Source organism: Dipodomys spectabilis, unplaced genomic scaffold (assembly GCF_019054845.1).
Source record: "Dipodomys spectabilis isolate Male_0828 unplaced genomic scaffold, ASM1905484v1 ptg000127l, whole genome shotgun sequence".
Lineage (NCBI taxonomy): Eukaryota > Metazoa > Chordata > Mammalia > Rodentia > Heteromyidae > Dipodomys > Dipodomys spectabilis.
This window is the reverse complement of record NW_024870804.1, coordinates 3,258,132-3,280,431: the sequence shown is the minus strand read 5'-3', so window position 1 is coordinate 3,280,431 and position 22,300 is coordinate 3,258,132. Positions and strand designations below refer to the sequence as shown.

Below are 22,300 nucleotides of genomic sequence, written 5' to 3'. Positions count from 1 at the left end.
ACCACTGAGCCACCTTCCCAGCCCCGAAGCAGGATGGTTTATACCGCAAAGGCGATATGCATGCTGTGCTATGCATGAAGTATAGGTAGATCACGGTCCTGGGCCAACGCTGAGCAAAAGTATGAGCCCCTTCCCGAAAAAATAACTAAAGCAAAGCAAGCTGGGGGTATGGCTCACATGGTAGAGTGCCTGCCTTGAGAACCCAAGACCCCAAGTTCAAACCTCAGTACCATCAAACAGGATAAAATAGCAGCTGGATCTCTGTCAGGACCAGCGTGAGAAGAACCGTGAGAATCACAAGGGGCTTCCCGTGGCCTCCTGAGGGCCTGGCTCTGAAGCTGCCCTTCCAGACGCTGCCCGTGGAGCCAGAACAAAGCACCACTCAGTGTTTCCCCTCTTTACCTTATTTATTTTTCATTCTTTTTAGAGACAGGGTTTCACTGTGTGGTCTGGAACTTGCTCCGCAGCCCAGGCAAGCGTGGAATTCTCCATCCTACTTCATGCCTGGTGCTCCCCGGCTCTGACCCAGCACTGCCCTCCTGAGCCTGTTCCCAGAGGTCGGCAGAGGCCAATGAGAAGTTGGCATGCCCAGTTGTACAGCTTTGTGCAGATGGAGTGGGCGGGGCACTGGGAGGAGAGAGGCTGCCACCCGGAGAGGGTGTAGGGGAGGGACCCTGATCTAGGCCAAAGATCAGGACAGGTGGGCAGAAACAGGGTGACTACAGTTTATCTTGAACCTAGCATCTTGGTTTTCTTGTTTGTTTGTATAATGGTACTAGAACTTGAACTCAGGGCCTGGGTGATGTCCCTTAGGTTTAATGCTCAAGGCTGGCATTCTGCCACTTGAGCCACAGCTCAACTGATTTCTGGCTTTTTGCTGGTTAATGGGAGACAAAAGTATCACGGCCATTCCTGCCAGGACTAGCCTTTGATTGCAGGCCTCAGATCTCGGCCTCCTGAGTAGCTGGTGTAAGCCACCAGCATTTGACAGTATGTTCTGTTTTTTTGTTTTTTTTTAATTTTTTCAACTTTGAACCTTTTTAGAGTAGCCCACTGCAATGGAGGGACTGGCATCAGGTCCTTAGCGCCCCGGCTGGGCAATGGCCGGTTGCTGCTGGCTTCTCTGAGGAACACGGCTCTGGCTTGGCCAGAGAGGGCACTGGGCAGGGTTGCGGGCGCAGTCCGGCCGGTCTAGATGGCATCGCCCTCACTGTCAGACTCGATGGTGTCCAGGGGCTGCAGTCGTAGGGAGTCGTAGTTGGGGGGCGGGGTCCCCGGGATGGGCAGAGTCCTCTCCTCGGGGTAGGCGGTCGTGTGGGGGTCGGGGCTGGCTGCGTCAGGCTGGAAGCCGAAGTTGGTGTGGGCCTCCACCAGCTCGGCCACGGTGGGTGGGGGGCCGGAGTACGGGGCCCGCGCTCGCCTCTGCCGTAGGCCCTTGCAGAAGGCCACCATCTTGATGACCGTGATCCACAGGAAGTCGATGATGATCTCCCCAAACTCGATGAGACACAGCACCGAGCCCCCCATCCAGAAGCCAAACTGGCCGCCCAGGTTCGAGAGCAGCCAGACGATCTGGGGGAGGAGACTCGGGTCTGATGGGGGTCAGGGCAGGCACATTCCTGCCCCCAGCCCAGACCGGGGCCCCTAGGTGGTGAGGTACAGCTGGGGAGGGGAGCTGGTGGCCATCAGCGTAGGGACAGCTTTGGACCTTATATTTTGCATGCCAGTACTGGGGTTTGAACTCAGAGCCTGGCTTGGGCACTGTCCCGTGCTTTTTCATTCAAGGCTAGTGCTCTGCCACTTGAGCCCCAGCTCCACTTCTGGCTTTTTGGTGTTAATTGGAGATAAGAGTTTTATAGACTTTCCTACCCAGTCTGACTTTGAACCTCCATCCTCAGCTCTCAGCCTCCTGAGTAGCTAGAGTTGTACACATGAACCACCAGCCTGCAGCTAGTTTCGGACCTTCTTAATCCCCGCCTTGGGGTGCAGAGGTGAAGGGGGAAGGGGCTCCCCAAACTCACGTTGTTGGCCGGGGTTTCCTCAATGGTTCGGTAGTTGAATTCTTGGAAGTAGATGTTAAGTTTGACAACGTCCTTCCTGTAGGAGACAGCAAGATGGTGGAGACTGCTGCTCCTCTCAGGGAGGACACACACACACACACACACACACACACACACACACACACACACACACACACACACACACACACACACACACACACAGAGCAAGGCAGCTTTTTTTTTTTTTTGGTCAGTTGTGGGGTTTGAACTCGGCCTGGACGCTGTCCCTCAGCTCTTCAGCTCAAGGCTAGCGCTTTACCACTTGAGCCCTAGCGCCACTTCCAGTTTTCTGTTTATTGGAGATAAGAGTCTCACAGACTTTCCTGCCCAGGCTGGCTTTGAACTGCGATCCTCAGATCTCAGCCTCCTGCGTGGCTAGGATGACAGGCGTGAGCCACTGGCGCCCGGCCCAAGGCAGCTTTTTGCTGGTAACTGGAGATAAGAATCTCCCAATTTTTTTTTCTCTCTCTTTCCTTCCTTCCTTCTTTCCTTCCTTCCCTCCCTTCCCTTCCCTTCCTTTCTTCCTTCCTTCCTTCTCTCTCTCTCTCTCTCTTTCTTTTTTTCTTTTCTTTTTGTTGGTTGTGGCTTGAACTCTGGGCCTGGGCGCTGTCCCTCAGCTCTTCAACTCAAGGCTAGTGCTCTACCACTTGAGCCACAGCGCCACTTCTGGCTTTTTCTGCTTATGCGGTTCTGAGGAATTGAACCCAGGGCCTCATACATGCAAGGCAAGCGCTCAATCACTGGACCACCTTCCCAGCCCCCCAAATTTTCTTGCCTAGGTTGGCTTTGAACCTTAACCCTCAGATCTTAGCCTCCTGAATAGCTAGGATTGCAGGCTTGAGCCACCAGCACTCATCTGTGTCTTTGTGCTGAGGGATGGTGTGTGGATGAATGCATGGAGGGGTGGATGGGTGAGGGGAAGAATGGGTGGGTGCTGGATGGAGGGTGGATGTTCCAGTCATAAGTGGGGCCGTGTGCTGCTCCTTTAGGGACTGGCAGACCCAGCCGCCCGGCAGCCTCCCCCCTCCTGCCCTTCCTTTGCGCCTGGCCCCACCAGCGTGAGGGGCTGTGGCTCCTCCCTAATCTGCCCTCCCAGCCCCGCCCAGGCTCCAGCTCACCTGCTCATGGTGATATTGGGGCTCTGGTCCCGCTCCTGAGACAGGACGTGTAAAATCCAGTCCTGGAAACGCAAAAGACAGCTGAAAAACATGGCCTCTGAGCGCTCCCCCTTGGCCCCCCGCCCCGGCCAAGGGAGGTGAGCTCCTGCCCTGTTCTGTCCCAAAGTTGGGGTTGGGGGCAGGGGGGTGGCACAGGAGAAAGTGGAGGCCTGGCTGCTGTGTGTGTGTGGGGGGGGGAGGTCCCCCATTGCTGTCTCCAGCTTCCTCCCCTAGGGGACAGCCACTGGGTCCTCAGCCCATTCCCACCCCACATCCAACATTTGCTGCTCCCAGAATCCTCCCTGGCTCTGCCTCCGGTGCAGTCAGATGTCACATTTTAAGAGGGGGTCTTCCCTTGTTTCTTCCTTAGTCCTGTCTCTCAGATTCATAGCCCTGATGGCACAATCCCCCCACCCCCACCCCAGACCTCCCTCCACCAGGGTTTGAACTCAGGGCCTCACACTGTTTTATTGCTTATGGCTCTAGCCCCGCTTTTTGTGTGTATGTGTGTGGAACTGGGGCTTGAACTCAGGGCCTGGGTGCTGTCCATTAGCTTTCTTCACTCAAGGCTAGTGCTCTCCCACTTAAGCCACAGTGCCATTTCCAGCTTACTGCGGGTTCATTGGAGATGCTTTGTTTCCTGGTCTTTTCTGCCTGGGCTAGCTTTGAACCGTGATCATCAGAGTAGAATTCGAGGTGTGAGCCACCAGTCTCTGTTTCGATCTCGTTTCTGTGTGTGTCTCCCTCCCCAGCGGTGTCACATGCGTCCCTGCACAGTGGGGACCTGGGAGGGAGTGCGTGGAAGAGAAGGAAGGGGAAGCAGGGCACCCCCTAATTCCTATACATATCCTCAGCTCAAAGGTGGGGACCAGGAGCTTGTCACCCCGCCGGCTCACCTCCGAAGCCTCGGAAGGCCAGTCAGCCATGGAGATGGTCATCTTGTACTGGGTATCACTGACAGAGAGAGACAAGGCGCCGCCATTCACGGCGGCTCCCCAGCGGGCCCCGCCCACACCTCAGACCTCATCCACTGGCCACGCCCAAGCCACCGTGCCCAGCCCCGCCCACTCCCCCAGGCTCCGCCCCAGGGCGCCCCACCCACTTCTCAAGCCCCGCCCCCAGCCACCACACTCACTTGCAGGACTCCTGGCACATGCTGATGCACGTCTCTCTCTGAGCCATGCTCATCTGCAGGCCCAGGTAGCAGTAGGCTGGGGAGGGGGGCTGCGGTCAGGAGCCTTGCGGGGCCAGCTGGGGCAGAGGGGGCCTCCCCCAGGGACCTCCCCGGGTGCGTCTGCTCTCCATGCCCTGCGCATCTATGGGAGTCTCGGTCCTAGCTCTTCTGCCATGAGGAAGCCTGGCCCTCCCTGTCCAGCCCCGCAGCCAGGCTGGGGAGTGTTCCCCGCAGAGGTCCTGGACACAGCCCAGCACGGCGGAGGGGCTCCCCTTGAACCCCGCCCAGAGCCATGGAGCTCTGGGACCATGAAGCATGCGAGTGTGCACTGTGATGCTCTGCGACTGCTCGCCGCTGACCACATCCAGGCACTGTGGGCCCCCGCGGCTGCCAGGCCCGGGCTCCAGCTAGGCATGGTCCTGCATGACCCCAGGTTCGAGCCTGTGGTCCCCATCCCGGCCCCCCGCCACTGTGGATGTGAGGTGCACACACACAAACGTGTGCGCCCAGGCTGGGCGTGCGTGCAGATGCAGACAGTGGAGTGATCAGAGCCTGGGTGTGCACACACACGGGCCCCGCACCCCCCGCGCCAGTCCTCTGCATCACAAGTGTGACTCGCACACGTGCATTTGCAGATGGGTGAACACACGCACACACTCGCCCCTTCTCCCCGCCCGCCCTGACCACCCGGGCCCCCTGCTCACCCCAGTCCGGGAAGTCCTGGTCGTTGCAGAAGCGCTCCCCGGGCGGCAGCGGGTACAGGTAGTGACCGCAGCTGCAGTTGTGAACCATGTGGTCTTGGAAGCAGGAGTGCAGACAGGCCTGGGGGAGTGGGGGGAACACAAGCAGCCTGTGGGGCTCCCACTCCACAGAAAGGAGCCTGGCTGGGTGCTGTAGCGCATGCTTGTAGTCCTGGCTACGCAGGAGGCTGCAGCCAGTCTGGGCAGGAAAAGTAGGTGAGACTCTTATCTGCAATTAGCCAGCAAGTGTGTGGTGCGGCTTAAGTGGTAAAGCGCCAGCTTTGAGTTAAAAAAAAAAAAGCTAAGGGATGAGAGAAAGGGGTGGGGGAGAGGAAGAGAGAGAGAAAAGCTGGAGGGAATGAGGGAGGGAAGGAAGGAAGGAAGGAAGGAAGGAAGGAAGGAAGGAAGGAAGGGAAAGAAACTCATCCAGAGAGGTTAAAGTCAGGCCCTGGTGGCTGAGGGGCTGGAAGTGGCCCCATTTGCAACGTGAGATGACCCTAAAGTCAGACTCAGGCCCTTGTAGTAGGGTAGCTGTCCTTCTGATCTGGGCACTGTCCTGCATCCTGGGCCTGGCCCCAGAATCCTGGGCACCACAGACGCTGCGAGGGTGGCTTGCCCCAAACCCATGCTTCGCCCAGGCTTCACCAGCATACTTCTTCCAGCGGCTCTGCGCATGCGCCTACCCAGAACTTGACCACAGCAAGCTAGCTCGGAGCTCCCGCCTCCAGGAGGGAGCCGAGCATGACCTTTGACTGTTAGAGTGGCCAGCAGGGACGGACAAGGGGGGACACGGAGGCCTCCAGTGGTGTGTCCAGGTCATCCTGACCTGGTTTCAGTCTTCTCAGGGACCAGCCACATGTGCCGGGGCCTCAGTTTACTCTGGGCCACACAGGGGATAGCCATGCTCAGTGAGTACTGGTACTCAGTCTCCTCCCTTGGCTCCTCCCCGTGCTGGACTGAGCACAGAGTACCAGCAAAAGGTTGTCTGTCAGCCTTGCCCTCTCAGGTTAGCTGAGGCTAAGGATGGATTGCTCTGGGCCAACCCCAGAAACCAGAGCAAGAGGGAAGCTCCCAGTTACAGCAAGGGAGATTGAAGGCAGATACAAAGGGGGACTTCCCAGGTAAATTGACCAGGCAGGTAGATTGGGGCTGGTCAGTCCATTTCCTTGTTCCTAACTAGGGATTGAAAAGAGCATGGCTATCATTAGGGTGCTGGGAGGTGAGGGTTATATGACATAATCCGTGTAATGTCTTGCAGTAGTAGAGCCTGCCCAGCACCAGGTGAGCGGCTGTCATGGTGTGTTCCCACAGCGTGTTGCCTCGTGGAATGGGGTCAAAGATGATGTAATGTGCCAGCGCCGGCGGCTCCCGCCTGTCATCCTAGCTACTCAGGAGGCTGAGATCTGAGGATCATGGTTCAAAGCCAGCCCCGGCAGGAAAATCCATATAAACCACGAGAAAACTGGAAGTGGCGCTGTGGCTCAAGTGGTAGAGTGCTAGCCTTGAGCTGAAGAGCTGAGGGGCAGCGCCCAGGCCCAGAGTTCAGGCCCCACAACCAACAAAAAAAAAATAATGCACCCACACTTAGCGCAGTGTGTTACCCACAGGGATGATTCACAGATGATAACTATCATCTCTTCTGGCTTCTTCTTGGAACACCTGCAGAGTGACACCCTGGCTGTCTTCAGGTGGGGGGAATGGCAGCCAGTGCTGTCAGCGTGCCCTGTTCTGCCTTCAGAGGTCCAGCAGGACTGGGCACCAGTGGCTCACACCTGTCATCCCAGCTACTCAGGAGGCTGAGATCTGAGGATTGCAGTTCAAAGCCAGTCTGCACAGGAAAGTCTGTGAGACTCATCTCCAGCTAACACCAAAAAGTTGAAAGTGGAGCTGTGGTTCAAGTGGTAGAGCACCAACCTTGATGAAAAAGGCTACAGGATGAGCCAGGTACCAGTAGCTCACGCCTGTAATCCTAGCTATGCTTACGTGGCTGAGATCTGAGGATCGTGGTTTGAAGCCAGCTTGGGCAGAAAAGTCCATGAGACTCTTATTTCCAATCAGCTATTCAGAAAAAGCTGGAAGTGGTGCTGTGGCTCAAGTGGTAGAGTGCTAGCCTTGAGCACAAAGAGGCTGAGGGACAGAGTCCAGGTCCTGAATTCAAACCCCAGGACCAGAAAAAGGGTGGGGGAGGTCAGGGATAATGATAATGACCAGGCCCTGAATTCAAGCCCTGGGACCTACACACACACACACACACACACACACACACACGCACGCACGCACGCATGCACACACACACACACACCACACACACACACAGGCCCAGTAGGCCAGGGGTACCCGTGGCCTGGAGACCCAAGTCCCACCTGGATGGAGTAGGTGGTGTTGAAGCTGCTGTAGAGGTTTTGGATGGCGACGTCGGAGCCGTTCACGGTGCACCGGCTGTAGGGCTCGCCCTTGCGCTGCAGCTTGTCCTGGGAGGAGAGGGTGCTCATGGGGACCCCAGGCCCCCCTTGGAAGCCCGCTGCAGTTGGGCCCCAGGCTTGGGAAGGTGCACCTCCACCCTCGGCCCCAGCAGCCTCTGGGCCCCAGCTGTACCACCAGCACCCCGATGGACGTCTCGGTCCCCGACATGGCGTAGATGCCCTCTTCCCTGATGAAGGGGAACGCCCTCTGCTCGTGCAGCATCAGCCGGGCCCCCGCCGTGGATGCCAGGAAGGGGACGTAGTCCTCCTGGCCGATGTCCAGGATCAACTTCAGACCTGCGGGGAAGGCGGGCCAGGGCTGCTGAGCAAGAGCCCGGATGTGGGTGGGGGAGCAAGCTTCTGTACAGCCAAGGGGCCCATTCAGGCCTGCCAAGGAGGCTGGCACAGCGGCTGAACACATGGACCCCAAACGTTTCTTGCCTTCTCCAAAGCACCCACGATTTCCTTCTTGGGCCCTTCTCTCCCCGAGTTCCATAACCTTTATTCTGCATAGCAGGTGGAGCTTGGATGTACAGCACGCCCCGCCCAATCATTACCTAGCCCACACCGCAAGCCCCGCCCACTCCACAGCCCCGCCCACCCTGTACAGCCCCACCCACTCAACCGCCTGGACCAGGCAAGCCCCGCCCACTCCACAGCCCCGCCCACCCTGTACAGCCCCACCCACTCAACCGCCTGGACCAGGCAAGCCCCGCCCACTCCACAGCCCCGCCCACCCTGTACAGCCACACCCACTCACCGCCTGGACCAGTCAAGCCCCGCCCACTCCACAGCCCCGCCCACCCTGTACAGTCACACCCACTCACACCGCCTGGACCACTCAAGCCCCGCCCACTCCACAGCCCCGCCCACCATGTACAGCCACACCCACTCACACCGCCTGGACCAGTCAAGCCCCGCCCACTCCACAGCCCCGCCCACCCTGTACGGCCCCACCCACTCACCGCCTGGACCAGTCTACAGTCATGCTATCGGCAAGCCCCGCCCACTCTTCCCAGCACCTAGCCCCGCCTCGTTTCCAAGCCCCTCCCATTCCACAGGCCACACCTGCTCACACGGCTTGGTCCACTCCACACAGCCAACCCGTCAGCAGGCCCCGCCCTCCCCGCGCAGCCCCTCCCCTCCAAGGCCCCGCCCTTCTCCTGAAAGTTCGCCTCTGAATTTCTCTGCTCCTTCCTGTTGCGGGGCCTCTGCAGTGCTGTTCCCTCTGCCCAGAACTCTGTTCCCACCGGCATCCTTCACCTGGGACCTCCTGCTCTTCCTTAGATGGAGTCCAGGTGTCACCTCCTCGGAAGCTTTGGAACTTTCCTTGCCCCGCTTTTCTCTCCTCCCCCCTCCCAGCCCCTCAGGGTGCAGATCCAGTATTCTGCCCACCCTGGTCCTGAGCGCAGCGGGCTTGGAGTTAAGGCTGTGCTGAGGGCGGCAGGGCTGGCGTTTACTGAGGACTCCATTCGTGCGGAGTGCTGCCTTCGATTGTGTTTATTGTGAGACAGGCTGGCCGCACACTGGCAATGATGCTTCTCCATTGCTGGGATTACAGGTGTGCGCACCAGGCTCTTCCCAGCCCTTCCCGAGGGGACAGAGGAAGGCTTTCGCCTGAAAAGAAGGGTCTTTGGCCCACAACCACCCCCTACTGTCTCCTGCTCCTTCGCTCTCTGTCTCTGGGATTTTCTCTCTTCAAGAAGCGTACAAGCAAGGTGAGTATGGTGGTACAAACCTATAATCCCGGCACTCTGGAAAAAGAATGAGGATGGAGAGTTCCAGGCCAGTCTAACCCCTGCTTAAAACATCAAAATAACAAACTGCATGGCAGAGAGACTGAGCAAATAAATGACATTTAGAAATTGGAGATTGTGGAGAAAATTACTTTTAAAACTTTGTAGAATATTCAGTATACTTAAGGTTTGTTTTTTTTTTAATTGTTTTTCTCTCAGTACTGGAGTTTGAACTCAGCACATCATACTTGCTAGGCTAGCACTCTGCTACTTGAGCCACAGCTCCAGTCCCAGCTTTTTGGTGGTTAATTAGAGATAAAAGTTTCACAGACTTTCCTGCCTAGGCCTGGCTTCAAACCTCCATCCTCAGATCTCAGCCTCCTAAGTCCCTAGGGTTACAGGCATCAACCACCAGCACCTGGCTGACCTTGGATCTCGATCCTTCTTATGTGTGTCTCCTGCATAGCTGGCATCGCAGATTGCACCACTAGCCCTAGTTTATGTGTTGAAATGGGTTCCTTTGTCCAGGCTGGCCTCTTTGAACTGTGATTCTCTTGATTGTGGTGTCCTGAGTCGCTGGAATTACAGGCATGCACTTCCACCAGCAACACTCACCGAACTCAGTTCCAGGGTTGGCAGAAGGAAGGGCCTGCTCCGTCATGCCCCAGTTGAAGATGTAGCAGTTGCCATAATATGGGTAGAAGATGGGTGTGAAATTCCTAAAAAATAAGAATCATGGGCTGAAGGGGCACACTACCAAGGGCCGAGCCTCTTGGGAGTGTCTGCCATCCTGGCTATACAGAATGGAGGGAGATGAACCACAGGTCACCCCTCTGCAGAAGCCAAAGGTGGGCTCCCAGATGCCTTGGGACCCAGTCCCTCTGCCTTAGCCGTGAGTCCTGAGAAAGATCTTTCACTCAAGGCTGGCACTCTACCACTTGAGCCACAGCTCCACTTCTGGCTTTTTGCTGGTTAACTGAAGAGTCACATGAATTTTTCTGCCTGGGTTGACTTTGAACCTAGATCAGAGCATTTTTTTTTCCTGGTAGTGCGGCTTGAACTCAGGGCCTGAGTGCTGTCCCCTTAGCTTTTCCACTCAAGGCTGGCGGTTTACCACTTAAGCTACAGCTCCACTTCCGGCTTTTTGGTGGTTAATTGAAGATGAGAGTCTACAGACTTTCCTGCCTAGGCTGGCTTCGATCACTGATCCTCAGATTTCAGCCTCTCAAGTAGCCTGAATTATAGGTGTGAACCACTAGTGCCAGTATCCGAAAGAATTTTCTCAGAAGTTTACTTGTCTCACCCACATCTCCCCAAAGAAACAGCCATATCCTAAACCGCAAGGACCTGTGGCTATAACCTCATTTGGACAAAGAGCCCTCGCACTTTTTTTTGTTGGTTGTGGGGCTTGATCTCCGGGCCTGGGCGCTGTCCCTGAGCTCTTTAGCTCAAGGCTAGTGCTCTACCACTAGATCCACAGCACCACTTCCGGTTTTCTGGTCGTTTATTGGAGATAAGAGTCTCATGGACTTTCCTGCTTGGGCTGGCTTTGAACCATGATCCTCAGATGTCAGTCTACGGAGTATCTAGAATTATAGGCGTGAGCCACTATTTCCCAGCTTGGACGCTGGCACTTGTAAGCAAGGCTCCTGAGCTGACGTCATCTTAGATGATCTGGGTGGGTGTGGAGCTCACATCAGCCACTCAGGAGGCAGAGTCAATCTTTCTATGAATTCATATTCTTTTTTTTTGCCAGTCCTAGGGCTTGAACTCAGGGCCTGAGCACTGTCCCTGAACTTTGTTTTCCTCCTCAAGACAAGCACTCTACCACTTGAGTCACAGTGCCATTTCCAACAGTTTCTGTGTTTGTGGTGCTGAGGAATCGAACCCAGGGCTCCATGCATGCTAGGCAAACACTCTACCACTAAGCCACATTCCCAGCCCCTCATATCTTTTTTTTTTTTTTGATATTTAGTGAAACAGGAAGGGGCGGGGGGATGGTGCCTCAAATGCTCCAAAACCAAAAAAGAAAATCAGCCTGGTCCCTGCAGGATTTCTGGCCTCCCTCTTTCTCCCTTCAATCCTGCTGCAAAAAGGGGCCCCAGCTATCCCTGCATCTGTGGGTGCACAAGGTCCAGCCATGCTTAGGGAAAACCCACCCCCACCCCAGGGCATTCACTGCTCCCACAGTAAAAACCACCAACACCCTGCCTTGATCCTCTTGATGAACCACTTCTGCAACTCTCCAGATGATTCCAGGCTCAAGTGCCTGGCACCTGCTCTTGCATCTGGAACATTCTCTAATGTTCCATTCTCAGCTCCCCTGCGCGTCTCCTCTTCCTTCAAGTCTATCTGCTCTGAAAGTGCATTCTCTTTCTCTGTGTCTCTGTCTGTGTCTCTGTCTCTGTCTGTCTGTCTCTCCCCCTCCCCCAGGATGCCAGCAGCCACCCGGCCTTCCAGGCCCAGGCCTGGTGCAGGGCCACAGACACTTGGTAAATATTTGGTGAATTAACTGTCATCTGTGATAAAGGCTTGGGCTGAGACAAGCCCTGGGGTGACCCACTGGTCTGTGGGTCACATCTGCCATCCTAGCTGCTCTGAGGATCGAGGTTCAAAGCCAGCTGGGGTAGGAAAGTCCCTAAGTCTCTTTGAAGCAGCAAAAAGCCAGTGACGCTGTGCTTCAAGTGGTTAGAGCACTAACCTTGGGTGAAAAAGGTCAAGGACAGAGCCCAGGCCCTGAGTTCAATCCCCAGGGAGGGCCAGGCTGCGAGGACGCGCGGTCCCCAGGCCTGGCCAGCTCCCTCCCCCGCGGGCTGCCACTCTCCCGGTTTATCTCCTGTGCCAACCCTTCACGGGTCAGCAGCCCTGTGCCCAGCGCGGGCTGCCTCGGATCTCACAGCCAGGGCTCCCTCCAAACCCTTGCCTGCAACCGCTGGGCACAGACGCCAGGAAGCAGGTGCAGCTGTGCACGCCTGCCACCCGCCGCTCCCCACCCCAGGGCAGGGGCGCGCTCACCTCAGCCTAGAGGTCACCTAGACAGGGCCAGAGCCTGCCTGAGAGACAGACAGACAGACACAGGGCGGGGGAGGGGGGGGAGGAGGAGGAGGGGGAGGAGGGGGAGGAGGAGGAGGAGGAGGAGGAGGAAAGATTGCTACAGGCATCACCTGAAATGGCTCCGCCCTCTCCCAGCCCCGCCCACCACCGCAGGGCCACACCCACCCTCACACAGAGCCCACTTTCCCAGGGCCCCGCCCACTCCCAGCCCCGCCCCTACTGCAGGCCCCGCCCACCCCTCGGCCCCGCCCCCTTCCCCGGACCACGCCCGCCGGCCCGGCTCACCGGTGGCTGCAGGGCTGGGTGCCGAACAGGCAGGCCAGCACCAGGCGCTCGGCCGGGTAGCCCATGGCCACCAGCTCGGGCCTCGGCACCCGGGCGAAGATGTTGGTGGCCTGCAGCGCGTACCATTCGGTCACGGCCCGCGTGGCGCTGGTGAAGTTCCGGAGCGTGCACACCGTCCTGTTGAGACTGCACTGCGGGTCCAGAGTATCCCTCAGGCTCGGGGGCTGTCGCGGCCCCAGGGGCCAGGCCCCGCCCCGGCCCACCCCTCGGTGCCGGGTCTGTACGCGGGGTCCTGGTGCTTTTTTTTTTAAGTAGTTAATTGGAGATCAGAATCTACAGACTTTCCTGCCCTGGCGGGCTTGGAACCATGATCCTCAAACTCAGCCTCCTGAGTAGCTAGGATTACCAGCATGAGCCACTGAGCCCCAGCTTCACTATTTCTATTTGTAAAGAAGTTTTTCACTCACCCACACACACACACCCACATCCAGCAATCACACTTAGGAGAGGAAAGGCACCGGGCTCGATGGGGGATCACTCACGAGTCTCATGGCCACTTTGCACTCCTGGGCATTACAAGTGCTGGCTGAGCTGTTGGGGTTGCTCCCCAGGAGGTCAAGGGTCACGGGGTGTTGGGGATCCCGCTCATCGATGAAGATGAGGGGCGTGTGGTTCCAGATGGTGAAGTTCAGGGTCTGCGAGGCGTTGGCGTGGCTGGCGTCGGGCGCCAGGATGCGCTGCAGAACGGCCTCCATCAGCTGGTCCAGGTCCTGCAGCAGCGCCTTGACCTTGGAGTACCTGCAGGAGGAGGCCCGGGGCGCGGGGAGGCCGCCCGGGGCGCAGGCGCCTGTGAGCCGCATGCGACCCACAGAACTGCTGGTAGCTGGTGATGGCCCCTGCCAGGGGCCTCGTGCTCCTCACACCCCTAACCCGTTCCTTGCACAACCTCCTCTCACCGTGCCCACCCACAGACGAGGCGGAACGCTATCACTCAAGCCATGGCTCCACTTCTGGCTCTTGGCTGGTTAACTGGCCGTAACATTCTCCCCATGGTTTTGTGGCCTTGAACTCCAATCCTCAGATTTCAGCCTCATGAGTAACAGCTGTGAGCCACCAGTGCCCAGCAACTTGATATATTGTTAATCATCAGGGTAACAATTCAATATTTATGGGAAAATCTGGATGCCTTCCCCTCCCCCCCTTGGGTAGAGAAGGCAGGAGCTGAGTTCTTTTCACTACTGTGTTTCTGGTGCCTAGAACAGTGCCCAGCACACAGTAGGGCCTCAGAACACATAGTAGATGCCCAGTAAACTCAGAAGGACCACACAAAATGACACATGCTCTTCGGAAGACAGGGAGTATCACATATATATGGCTTTTCTGTCTGCTGTGATGGTTTTGTTTTTTCCAGTCCTGGGGCTTGGACTCAGGGCCTGGGCACTGTCCCTGAGCTTCTTTTGTTCAAGGCTAGTGCTCTACCGCTGGAGCCACAGTGCCACTTCCAGCTTCTTCTGTGTATATAGTACTGAGGAATGGAACCCAGGGCTTCATGGATGTTAGGCAAGCACTCTACCGCTGAGCCACCTTCCCAGACCCTGTGTGTTTGTGTTTTGAAAGACAGAGTCTCTAGCCCAAGCTGGCCTGGAACTCAGATCTTCCTGCCTCAGTCTCCTGTGTGCTGGGATTACAGGCGTGAACCGCTTGCTGTGCTAGTAGTTCCCACATATATTTCTCTTTAGGAAGCTTAAGAAGCTTACAATTGTTTAATCTTGTTGCAAAAGAGTGAAAAGCAAGGGGTGGGGGGGAAAGCAGGAAAGATGGTGGGAAGCGGGGGAAGCCAGCTTCTGGTGGCTCACGCCTGTAACCCTAGCTACTCAGGAGGCTGAGAGCTGAGGATGAAGGTTCAAAGCCAGCCTGAGCAAAAGAACAATCAGTGCGATTCTTATGTCCGATGAGCCGGCAAAAAAGTAGAGGACCAGCCTGGAGAGAGAAAGTCAAGTGAGCGTCTCAGGTGAGGTCCTGAGTTCAAGTCCCAGTCCTAGTACCAAAAAGGAGGAGGAGGAGGAAGGGAGGGGAGGAGGGGGAGGAGGAGAGGAGGGGAGGAGGGGGAGGAGGAGAGGAGGGGAGGGGAGGCGGGGGAGGAGGCAGGAGGGGAGAGGTGGAGCCGGCAGGGAAGGCAGGGAAGGGAGCAGGGAAGGGAGGAGCAGATGGCTCTGAGCGTGTCGCGCACCGGAAGGGGCTGGCGTTGCACACGGTGACGGCCGGGAAGTCCATGGTCTTGAAGCCCATGGAGAGCGAGACGCTGACGTCCCAGCTCAGGTAGGTGTTGATGAAGACGGCCCACTGCCAGCACACGAGGCAGGCGAAGAGCAGCGTGAGCAGGAGCCACGCGGCCTTCTTCTTGGGCCCCTCGCAGATGATGCGCTTGGGGCCGTGCGTGTTGGTGTTGTTGCAGTACCACACCAGCAGCTCCTTGTACGTGTAGCCGGGGCCCTTCTGCAGCCGGTGCAGGCCCTTGCGCAGGTACTTCCTCAGCGGCATGCTGCACCTGCGCGGGCCAACCCAAAGCAGCCATCCATGCTGTGCCCCCAAAGACCTACTATGTACCCCCCAAGGACCTACTATGTACCCCCCAAGGACCTACTATGTGCCCTCCAAAGACCTACTATGTGCCCTCCAAAGACCTACTATGTGCCCTCCAAAGACCTACTATGTGCCCTGAGGACCTACTATGTGCCCCCCAAAGACCTACTATGTACCCCCCAAGGACCTACTATGTACCCCCCAAGGACCTACTATGTACCCCCCAAGGACCTACTATGTGCCCTCCAAAGACCTACTATGTGCCCTCCAAAGACCTACTATGTGCCCTGAGGACCTACTATGTGCCCCCCAAACCTACTAATTGCCCCAAAGGGCCTGGGAAGGTGGCTCAGTGGTAGAGCGCTTGCCTTGCATGCATGAGGCCCTGGGTTCGATTCCTCAGCACCACATAAGCAAAAAGCCAGAAGTGGCGCTGTGGCTCAAGTGGTAGAACGCTAGCCTTGAGCTGAAGAGCTGAGGGACAGCGCCCAGGCCCAGAGTTCAAGCCCCATGACCGACCAAAACAAAAAACAAAAAACCCCAGAACAAAAAACCCCTGAGGTATACAAAGGGACCCCAGGAGGTGCCCTTCAGAGAAGGCCAGGAGGGCAGTATGGTTGTCTTCAGGCAGAGGAACTGGCTGGTTCCTTGACTCTGGACTCAGGCTTCCAGGCCCAGCATGGGAGGCCCCAGCCTGGCTAGAGCTGACTGCAAAGACAGAAATGACAGAGCAAACCGGTGCTGCTGCGCACGCCTGTAATCCCAGCTACTCAGGAGGCTGAGATCTGAGGACTGAGGTTTAAAAACCAGCCCAGGCAGGAAATTTGGTAAGACTCTTACTCCGATGACTAGGAAAAAAAAGCCAGAAGTGGAGCTGTGACTCCGGACAGCGCCCAGGCTCTGAGTTCAAGCCCAAAACTCAGAAAAAAAGAAGAAGAAGAAACACAGAGAGAAAAGAAGAGGGCAGAGAGAAGCCAGCAAAGGGGCGGGGGGGGGGGGGTAAGGGGGGGGCCTGAGGCTCCCAGGCCTGGAGTGGGAACCACAGGGCCCAGCGCACCCGCCACGCAGCGCCACACACAGCCACCTCCGTCCTGCCAGCCTGCTTTTTTCTTCCCCAAGTGTCCCCCAGTCCCTGGGTGGCCCACGCTCAGTTCTCCAGGTCCTCTCTCGTTTCCAACCACAACACAGGACCTGACGCCCAAACTCTCATCTACACAACCCATACTCACACATCCCAGCTGGCCTGGCAGCTGCCATGCTCCTGAGTGCTGGGATTACAGGCGTGCAGCACCATGCCTGTCCGTCCACCCTCCCTCCCTTCCTTCCTTCCTTCCTTCCTTCCCTCCCTCCCTCCCTCCCTCCCTCCCTCCCTCCCTCCTTCCTTCCTTCCTTCTCTCTCTCCCTTCCTCCCTCCCTCTCCCTCTTTCTTTTCTTCACTTCAGAACTTCTGGCAAATGGGGTCCTGCAGATTTCTTGTGAGGCGCTAGTGATGGCGCCCTAGGTCACTTAGAATATAAAACCTACACTTCTCCCCACGACCTTCAAAGGTTCCCATTCCCCTCCTCCTCCCTCCATCCCTCGATGTCGCCAGGGCCAGCGTTCATAACGGACAGCACCCAGTAGGCATTTCAGTAGGCTGGACATATACTGTGCGCATGCGTGTGTGTGTGCGTGTGTGTGTGTGTGTAAGTGTGAGGACCTCAAGCTCTTGGCTTTTTCTCGTGTTTTTGCACCTCTCCTGGGGTCAGGGCCTGGGCACCGTGTCCCTAAGCTTTTTCACTCAAAGCTGCTGCTCTACCACTCAAGCCACAGCCCTATTTCTGGCTTTTTGCTGGTTCTTTGAGAGTCTCCAGGAACTTTCCTACCCTGGGCTGGCTTCAAACTTGGATCCTCAGCTCTCAGCCTCCTGAGTGGCTGGGAACACTAGTCCTGGGCCAGGTCGAGCCCCCATCCCCGACCTGGGGGCAGCAAGCGGGGTCCCCCAGGGGTCTCTCCAGCAGCCATGCACCCCATCCAGCTCTGGCCACCCCCACCCCCTCCTTCTCAAAAGCAGGGGTGCTGGGAACTACCTGCTGCCAGGGCCCCGGGCAGTTCCCGCCCAGCCCAGCCCCGGCCAATGTGTGTGTGTTTGTTTTGCTTTTAGGATGGGCGCCAGGCTCCACCTGCCCCAGTGCTTCCCCCGTGCCCCGCCGCTGCCACAGACCCATCTTCATCTTATGGACAAGCCCACGAGGTTCAGAGAGGTTGGGTGGGCATCCTGAGGTCACACAGCTAGACCACGGTGGTGGTTCAGACTGCAAGTTCGCAGAGGTTGTGTCTCTGTGCCCCAAGCCTGGGCTGTGCACCCTTATCTGGTTGGTCCCCCCCCTCTCCCCCCTGCCTGGCCCACCCAAACCCTGGCTGTCTGAGCTGCCCAGCCTTGGAGGCTGGGCCTCCAGGGAGGCATGGAGGCCAAGACTTCACCGCCTCAGAGGAGGAAGGCTGGAGGGGGTGTGTGTGGATGGGGCACTGGGCGCCCTGTCTGTGGGGGACACCTTCACAGTGACCCAGCGCGACTCCCCATGGACAAAGAGCCAACCTGAGCACAAGCCCCACCACCAGCACCCATGTGCACACATGCACACGCGCGTGCACGTGCATAAACACACATCTGGAATTGTAAAAGCTTTCCACTCCTGATTCCCCTCTCTGCGCAAATGATCCCAGAAACAGAGGAGCGGCTGGGCTACCACATCCACGGCCTGGCTTTGAACCCCAGCTCACTGCTGGCCAGCTCTGTGTGACCGTGGGAAAACTACTGAACCTCTCTGAGCTTAAACCCAGGCCGACGACTGTCTCTGAGCCCAAGGCGGCTGCTGAGGGGCTGGGGGCGGGGCTCCCAGGGGTGCAAGGCTCTGTGCTCTATGCCCAGCACCAAATACAGACCGGGTCATAATGAAAAACCTGCCTAGTATTATTATAGTTATTATTATATTCTTGTTAATACTGAAAGGGAAAAGGACCATTTATTTCATAAACCATGTCTTTTTTTTTTTTAAAGCTGGACTAGGGATTGAATTCAGGTCCTTATGCTTTCAAGGCAGGTGCTTCACCACTTGAGCCGTGCCTCCAGCCCTTCTTGCTTTTGCTATTAGCCTGGACTGTGATCCTCCTATTTACACTTTCCAAGTCGCTGGGATGACAGGAGTGCACCACCATGCGCCTCTCTTTTTCACTTGCGATGAGGTCTCGTGAACCTTTTCTGAGGGGGCTCTAGGTTGGCCTCAAATATTGAACCTCCAGATCTGTTTCTTGAGTAGCTGGGATTACAGGCGTGAGCCACCAGTGCCCAACCTGGCAACAAATCTGTTTGTTTGTTTTTTTAAAGTCCACTTCATTTCTGTACCTCAGGCTGGGCAGGCACCCAGCAGGCTCTTTGTAAGTACCAGGGTAACAGTTAGACTCCACCGTGAACCAGACTTGGTTATGAGCAATCAGAACCCCCATCCTGGTCTGACGCAGGGCCCAGGGCTCTGGCTTCAGGGGGTCATCTGGGGGGGATCCTCTGGTGCAGGATAACACTTGTGCTTCGTGGGAGCACCCTGCCTAGCACCTGACAGTGAGATGAGAATACCATGTCTCTCACTCTTTTCTTTTTCATTTGGCCATACTGGAATTGGAACTCGGGACCTTCTGCTCTCTTGGCTTCCTCATTCCCAGCTGGCATTTTGCCGCTTACACAATGCCTCCAGTCCAGGTTTTTGCTTTCTGTTTCATTCCAGCTGGAGTCTCAAGAACTGTTCTGCCTGAGCAGGCCTCGAACTATAACTCTCTAGATCTCAGGCCTGTGTGGAGCTAGGAGTTAGGGGTGTGAGCCACGCCCGCCTGGCCCTGAGCCTCAGTGTCCCCGGCTGGCTTTATGGAGAGTTCCAGGCAATTTTTGTTGGTTGCAGTCCCCATTCCTGGCCACGACGGCTGCTCACCCCTGGCTGGCCCTCTGTGGGCTCTGGTTCCTGTGGAGGGAGCCTGGGCCGGGCCTCTGCCGCGGGGCTTGGCCCTCATAGCAACTGTAGGCACCAGAGGTGCCGCACTCTTCTTAACCACAGATAGAAAAAGAGGCATTCGGGGTGCACGTGCGCACTAGCAAGGGTGGCGTGTGCATGGGGTGCGGGTGTGAACACACGTGTACACACAGGCACACACACAGGGGCCGCCGTGGGGGCCTCACTCCCAAATGTGGATTCCACGCAGTGCGTTTAGAACACAGAACTGCGGACGCGGAGCCTCAGCCGTTTCAAGCGAGCGCAGTAAGACAGAGACGCACCAGCACCACCAGCGCAACACGCGCACGCACGCACGCGCACGCACGCACACGCGCGCACGCACACGCGCACACGCACACGCACACACACACGCACGCACACACACACGCGCACGCACACGCACACACGCACACGCACGCACACGCGCGCACACACAGTTCACACACACACAAGTTCACACACACAGTTCACACACACAAGTTCACACACACACAAGTTCACACACAAGTTCACACACACATACAAGTTCACACACAGTTCACACACACATACAAGTTCACACACACACAAGTTCACACACACACAAGTTCACACACACAAGTTCACACACACATACAAGTTCACACACAGTTCACACACACATACAAGTTCACACACACACAAGTTCACACACACACAAGTTCACACACACAAGTTCACACACACACAAGTTCATACACACAAGTTCACACACACACAAGTTCACACACACAGTTCACACACACAAGTTCACACACACAGTTCACACACACACAAGTTCACACACACACAAGTTCATACACACAAGTTCACACACACATACAAGTTCACACACAGTTCACACACACATACAAGTTCACACACACACACAAGTTCACACACAAGTTCACACACACACAAGTTCACACACACACAAGTTCACACACACAAGTTCACACACACACAAGTTCACACACACACAAGTTCATACACACAAGTTCACACACACAGTTCACACACACACAAGTTCACACACACAGTTCACACACACACAAGTTCACACACACAAGTTCATACACACAAGTTCACACACAAGTTCACACACACACAAGTTCACACACACACAAGTTCACACACACACAAGTTCACACACACAAGTTCACACACACAGTTCACACACACAAGTTCACACACACATACAAGTTCACACACACAAGTTCACACACACATACAAGTTCACACACACACAAGTTCACACACACATACAAGTTCACACACACAAGTTCACACACACAAGTTCACACACACGCACACACACAAGCTCACACACACAAGCTCATGCACACACGCACACACGCACACACGCTCACGCACACACGCTCACACGCTCACGCACACACGCTCACGCACACACGCTCACACACACACGCACACACGCTCACGCACACACGCACACACGCTCATGCACACACGCTCGCACACATGCTCACACGCTCGCACACACGCTCACGCAACACGCACACACGCTCACACACACGCACACACGCTCACGCACACACGCTCACGCACACACGCACACACGCTCACGCACACACACACACACACGCTCACGCACACGCACACACGCTCACGCACACACGCTCACACGCTCACGCACACACGCACACACGCTCACGCACACGCACACACGCTCACGCACACACGCTCACGCACACACGCTCACGCACACACGCTCACGCACACGCTCGCGCGGCAGGGCTTCCGGCACCAGCTCCGCCGACGCGCTGCCCAGGCGGCCGCCCCGCGGGGGCCCGCCGTGTGGAGGTGGGTCTCGGTGAGGCCCCGGCGGCCGCAGCCTCCACAGGACCCGGATTACAGGCGTGGGCCACCACGCCCTCTCCCCGGCCGGCCTGTCTGTCTGTCCGTCTCTCCATAGATGCGCATGTGTAGCAGGTTATTCTCCCCTCGGTGCTGCTCAGGCGCGTCAGGCCCGGCTGCGTCCTCCCGTGCCTCAGTTTCCCCCGTGGCCGCAGGCGGCAGGGGGCAGTGGGAGGGGGGTCGGCTCCCAGCCCTCACCGCCCGCCCCCACCCCCGGCCGAGCCTCAGTTTCCCCCCCGCGGTTCCCAGCCCCATCCCCAGCGCGGCCGAGCGCGGCGCCGACCCTGCGGAGGCCGGGCGCCTTCCTACCTGCTCCGGGCGGCGGCGCGGCCGGCGGCGGCCAGAGCGCGGCGACTCTGAGGAGGACGCGGAGCGCGGAGGGCGGGCGGGAAGGGGCGGGCGCGGGAAGGGGCGGGGCCTGCGCTCCGCGCCCGGCTCCCGCCCCGCCCCCGGGTCGCCCCGCCCCCGTATCACCACACCCCCGGGTCGCCCCGCTCCCGGATCGCCCCGCCCCCGGGTCGCCCCGCCCCCGTATCACCACGCCCCCGGGTCGCCCCGCCCCCGGATCGCCCCGCCCCCGTATCACCACGCCCCGGGTCGCCCCGCCCCCGGATCACCACGCCCCCGGGTCGCCCCGCCCCCAGATCGCCCCGCCCCCGGATCGCCTCGTGCCTGCTCTGCTCTCCCCTGGCTCGGCTCCTCCCCGAATAGCCCCGCCCCAGACGACCCCGCCCCGCCCCCGGGTCTCCCTGCCCATTGGCTCGCCCCGCCCCCTGGCTCGCCCCGCCTCGGATCGCCCCGCCCCCTGGCTCGCCCCGCCTCGGATCGCCCCGCCCTCTGGCTCGCCCCGCCCCCAGATCACCCTGCTCCCGCCCTGCACACAGACACACGTGTCCCCGCAGACCCGAATACACACACAGAATATGAGCACAAGGCCCCAAGATACTTCCCAGAGACCCCCCAACTGGGAGCACACAGAACTCAAGTGCACCCCAAAATGTCCCCCTCGGAGGCAGCTGCGGGCAGGCAGATCTCACACGTGTCCCTGCACCCCTCCTTCCCCCGCGTGTTCCCAGGCTCCCATGCCGCTCTGCCGGCTTCCCTAACACCCCGGCCTGCACGTCCCCCGGCCCAGCCCCCGGCCCAGCCCCC

The 22,300-nt window shown here is 57.8% G+C and overlaps 1 protein-coding gene across 1 annotated transcript; it reads right to left on the bottom strand.

Annotated features, from left to right (window-relative positions):
- Nucleotides 1–818: 818 nt before the first annotated feature.
- Scnn1b (sodium channel epithelial 1 subunit beta) lies at nucleotides 819–21,517 on the bottom strand. Its single transcript, XM_042689831.1, has 13 exons — nucleotides 21,458–21,517; nucleotides 14,899–15,216; nucleotides 13,211–13,466; nucleotides 12,669–12,859; nucleotides 9,945–10,048; nucleotides 7,727–7,890; nucleotides 7,495–7,602; nucleotides 5,096–5,213; nucleotides 4,353–4,428; nucleotides 4,114–4,171; nucleotides 3,179–3,240; nucleotides 2,022–2,097; nucleotides 819–1,572 (listed from the first exon to the last, which is right to left on the bottom strand). Exons 2-13 carry the CDS (start codon nucleotides 15,207–15,209, stop codon nucleotides 1,192–1,194), a joined length of 1,905 nt encoding a protein of 634 aa, XP_042545765.1. The 5' UTR covers nucleotides 15,210–15,216; nucleotides 21,458–21,517; the 3' UTR covers nucleotides 819–1,191.
- Nucleotides 21,518–22,300: the final 783 nt, after the last annotated feature.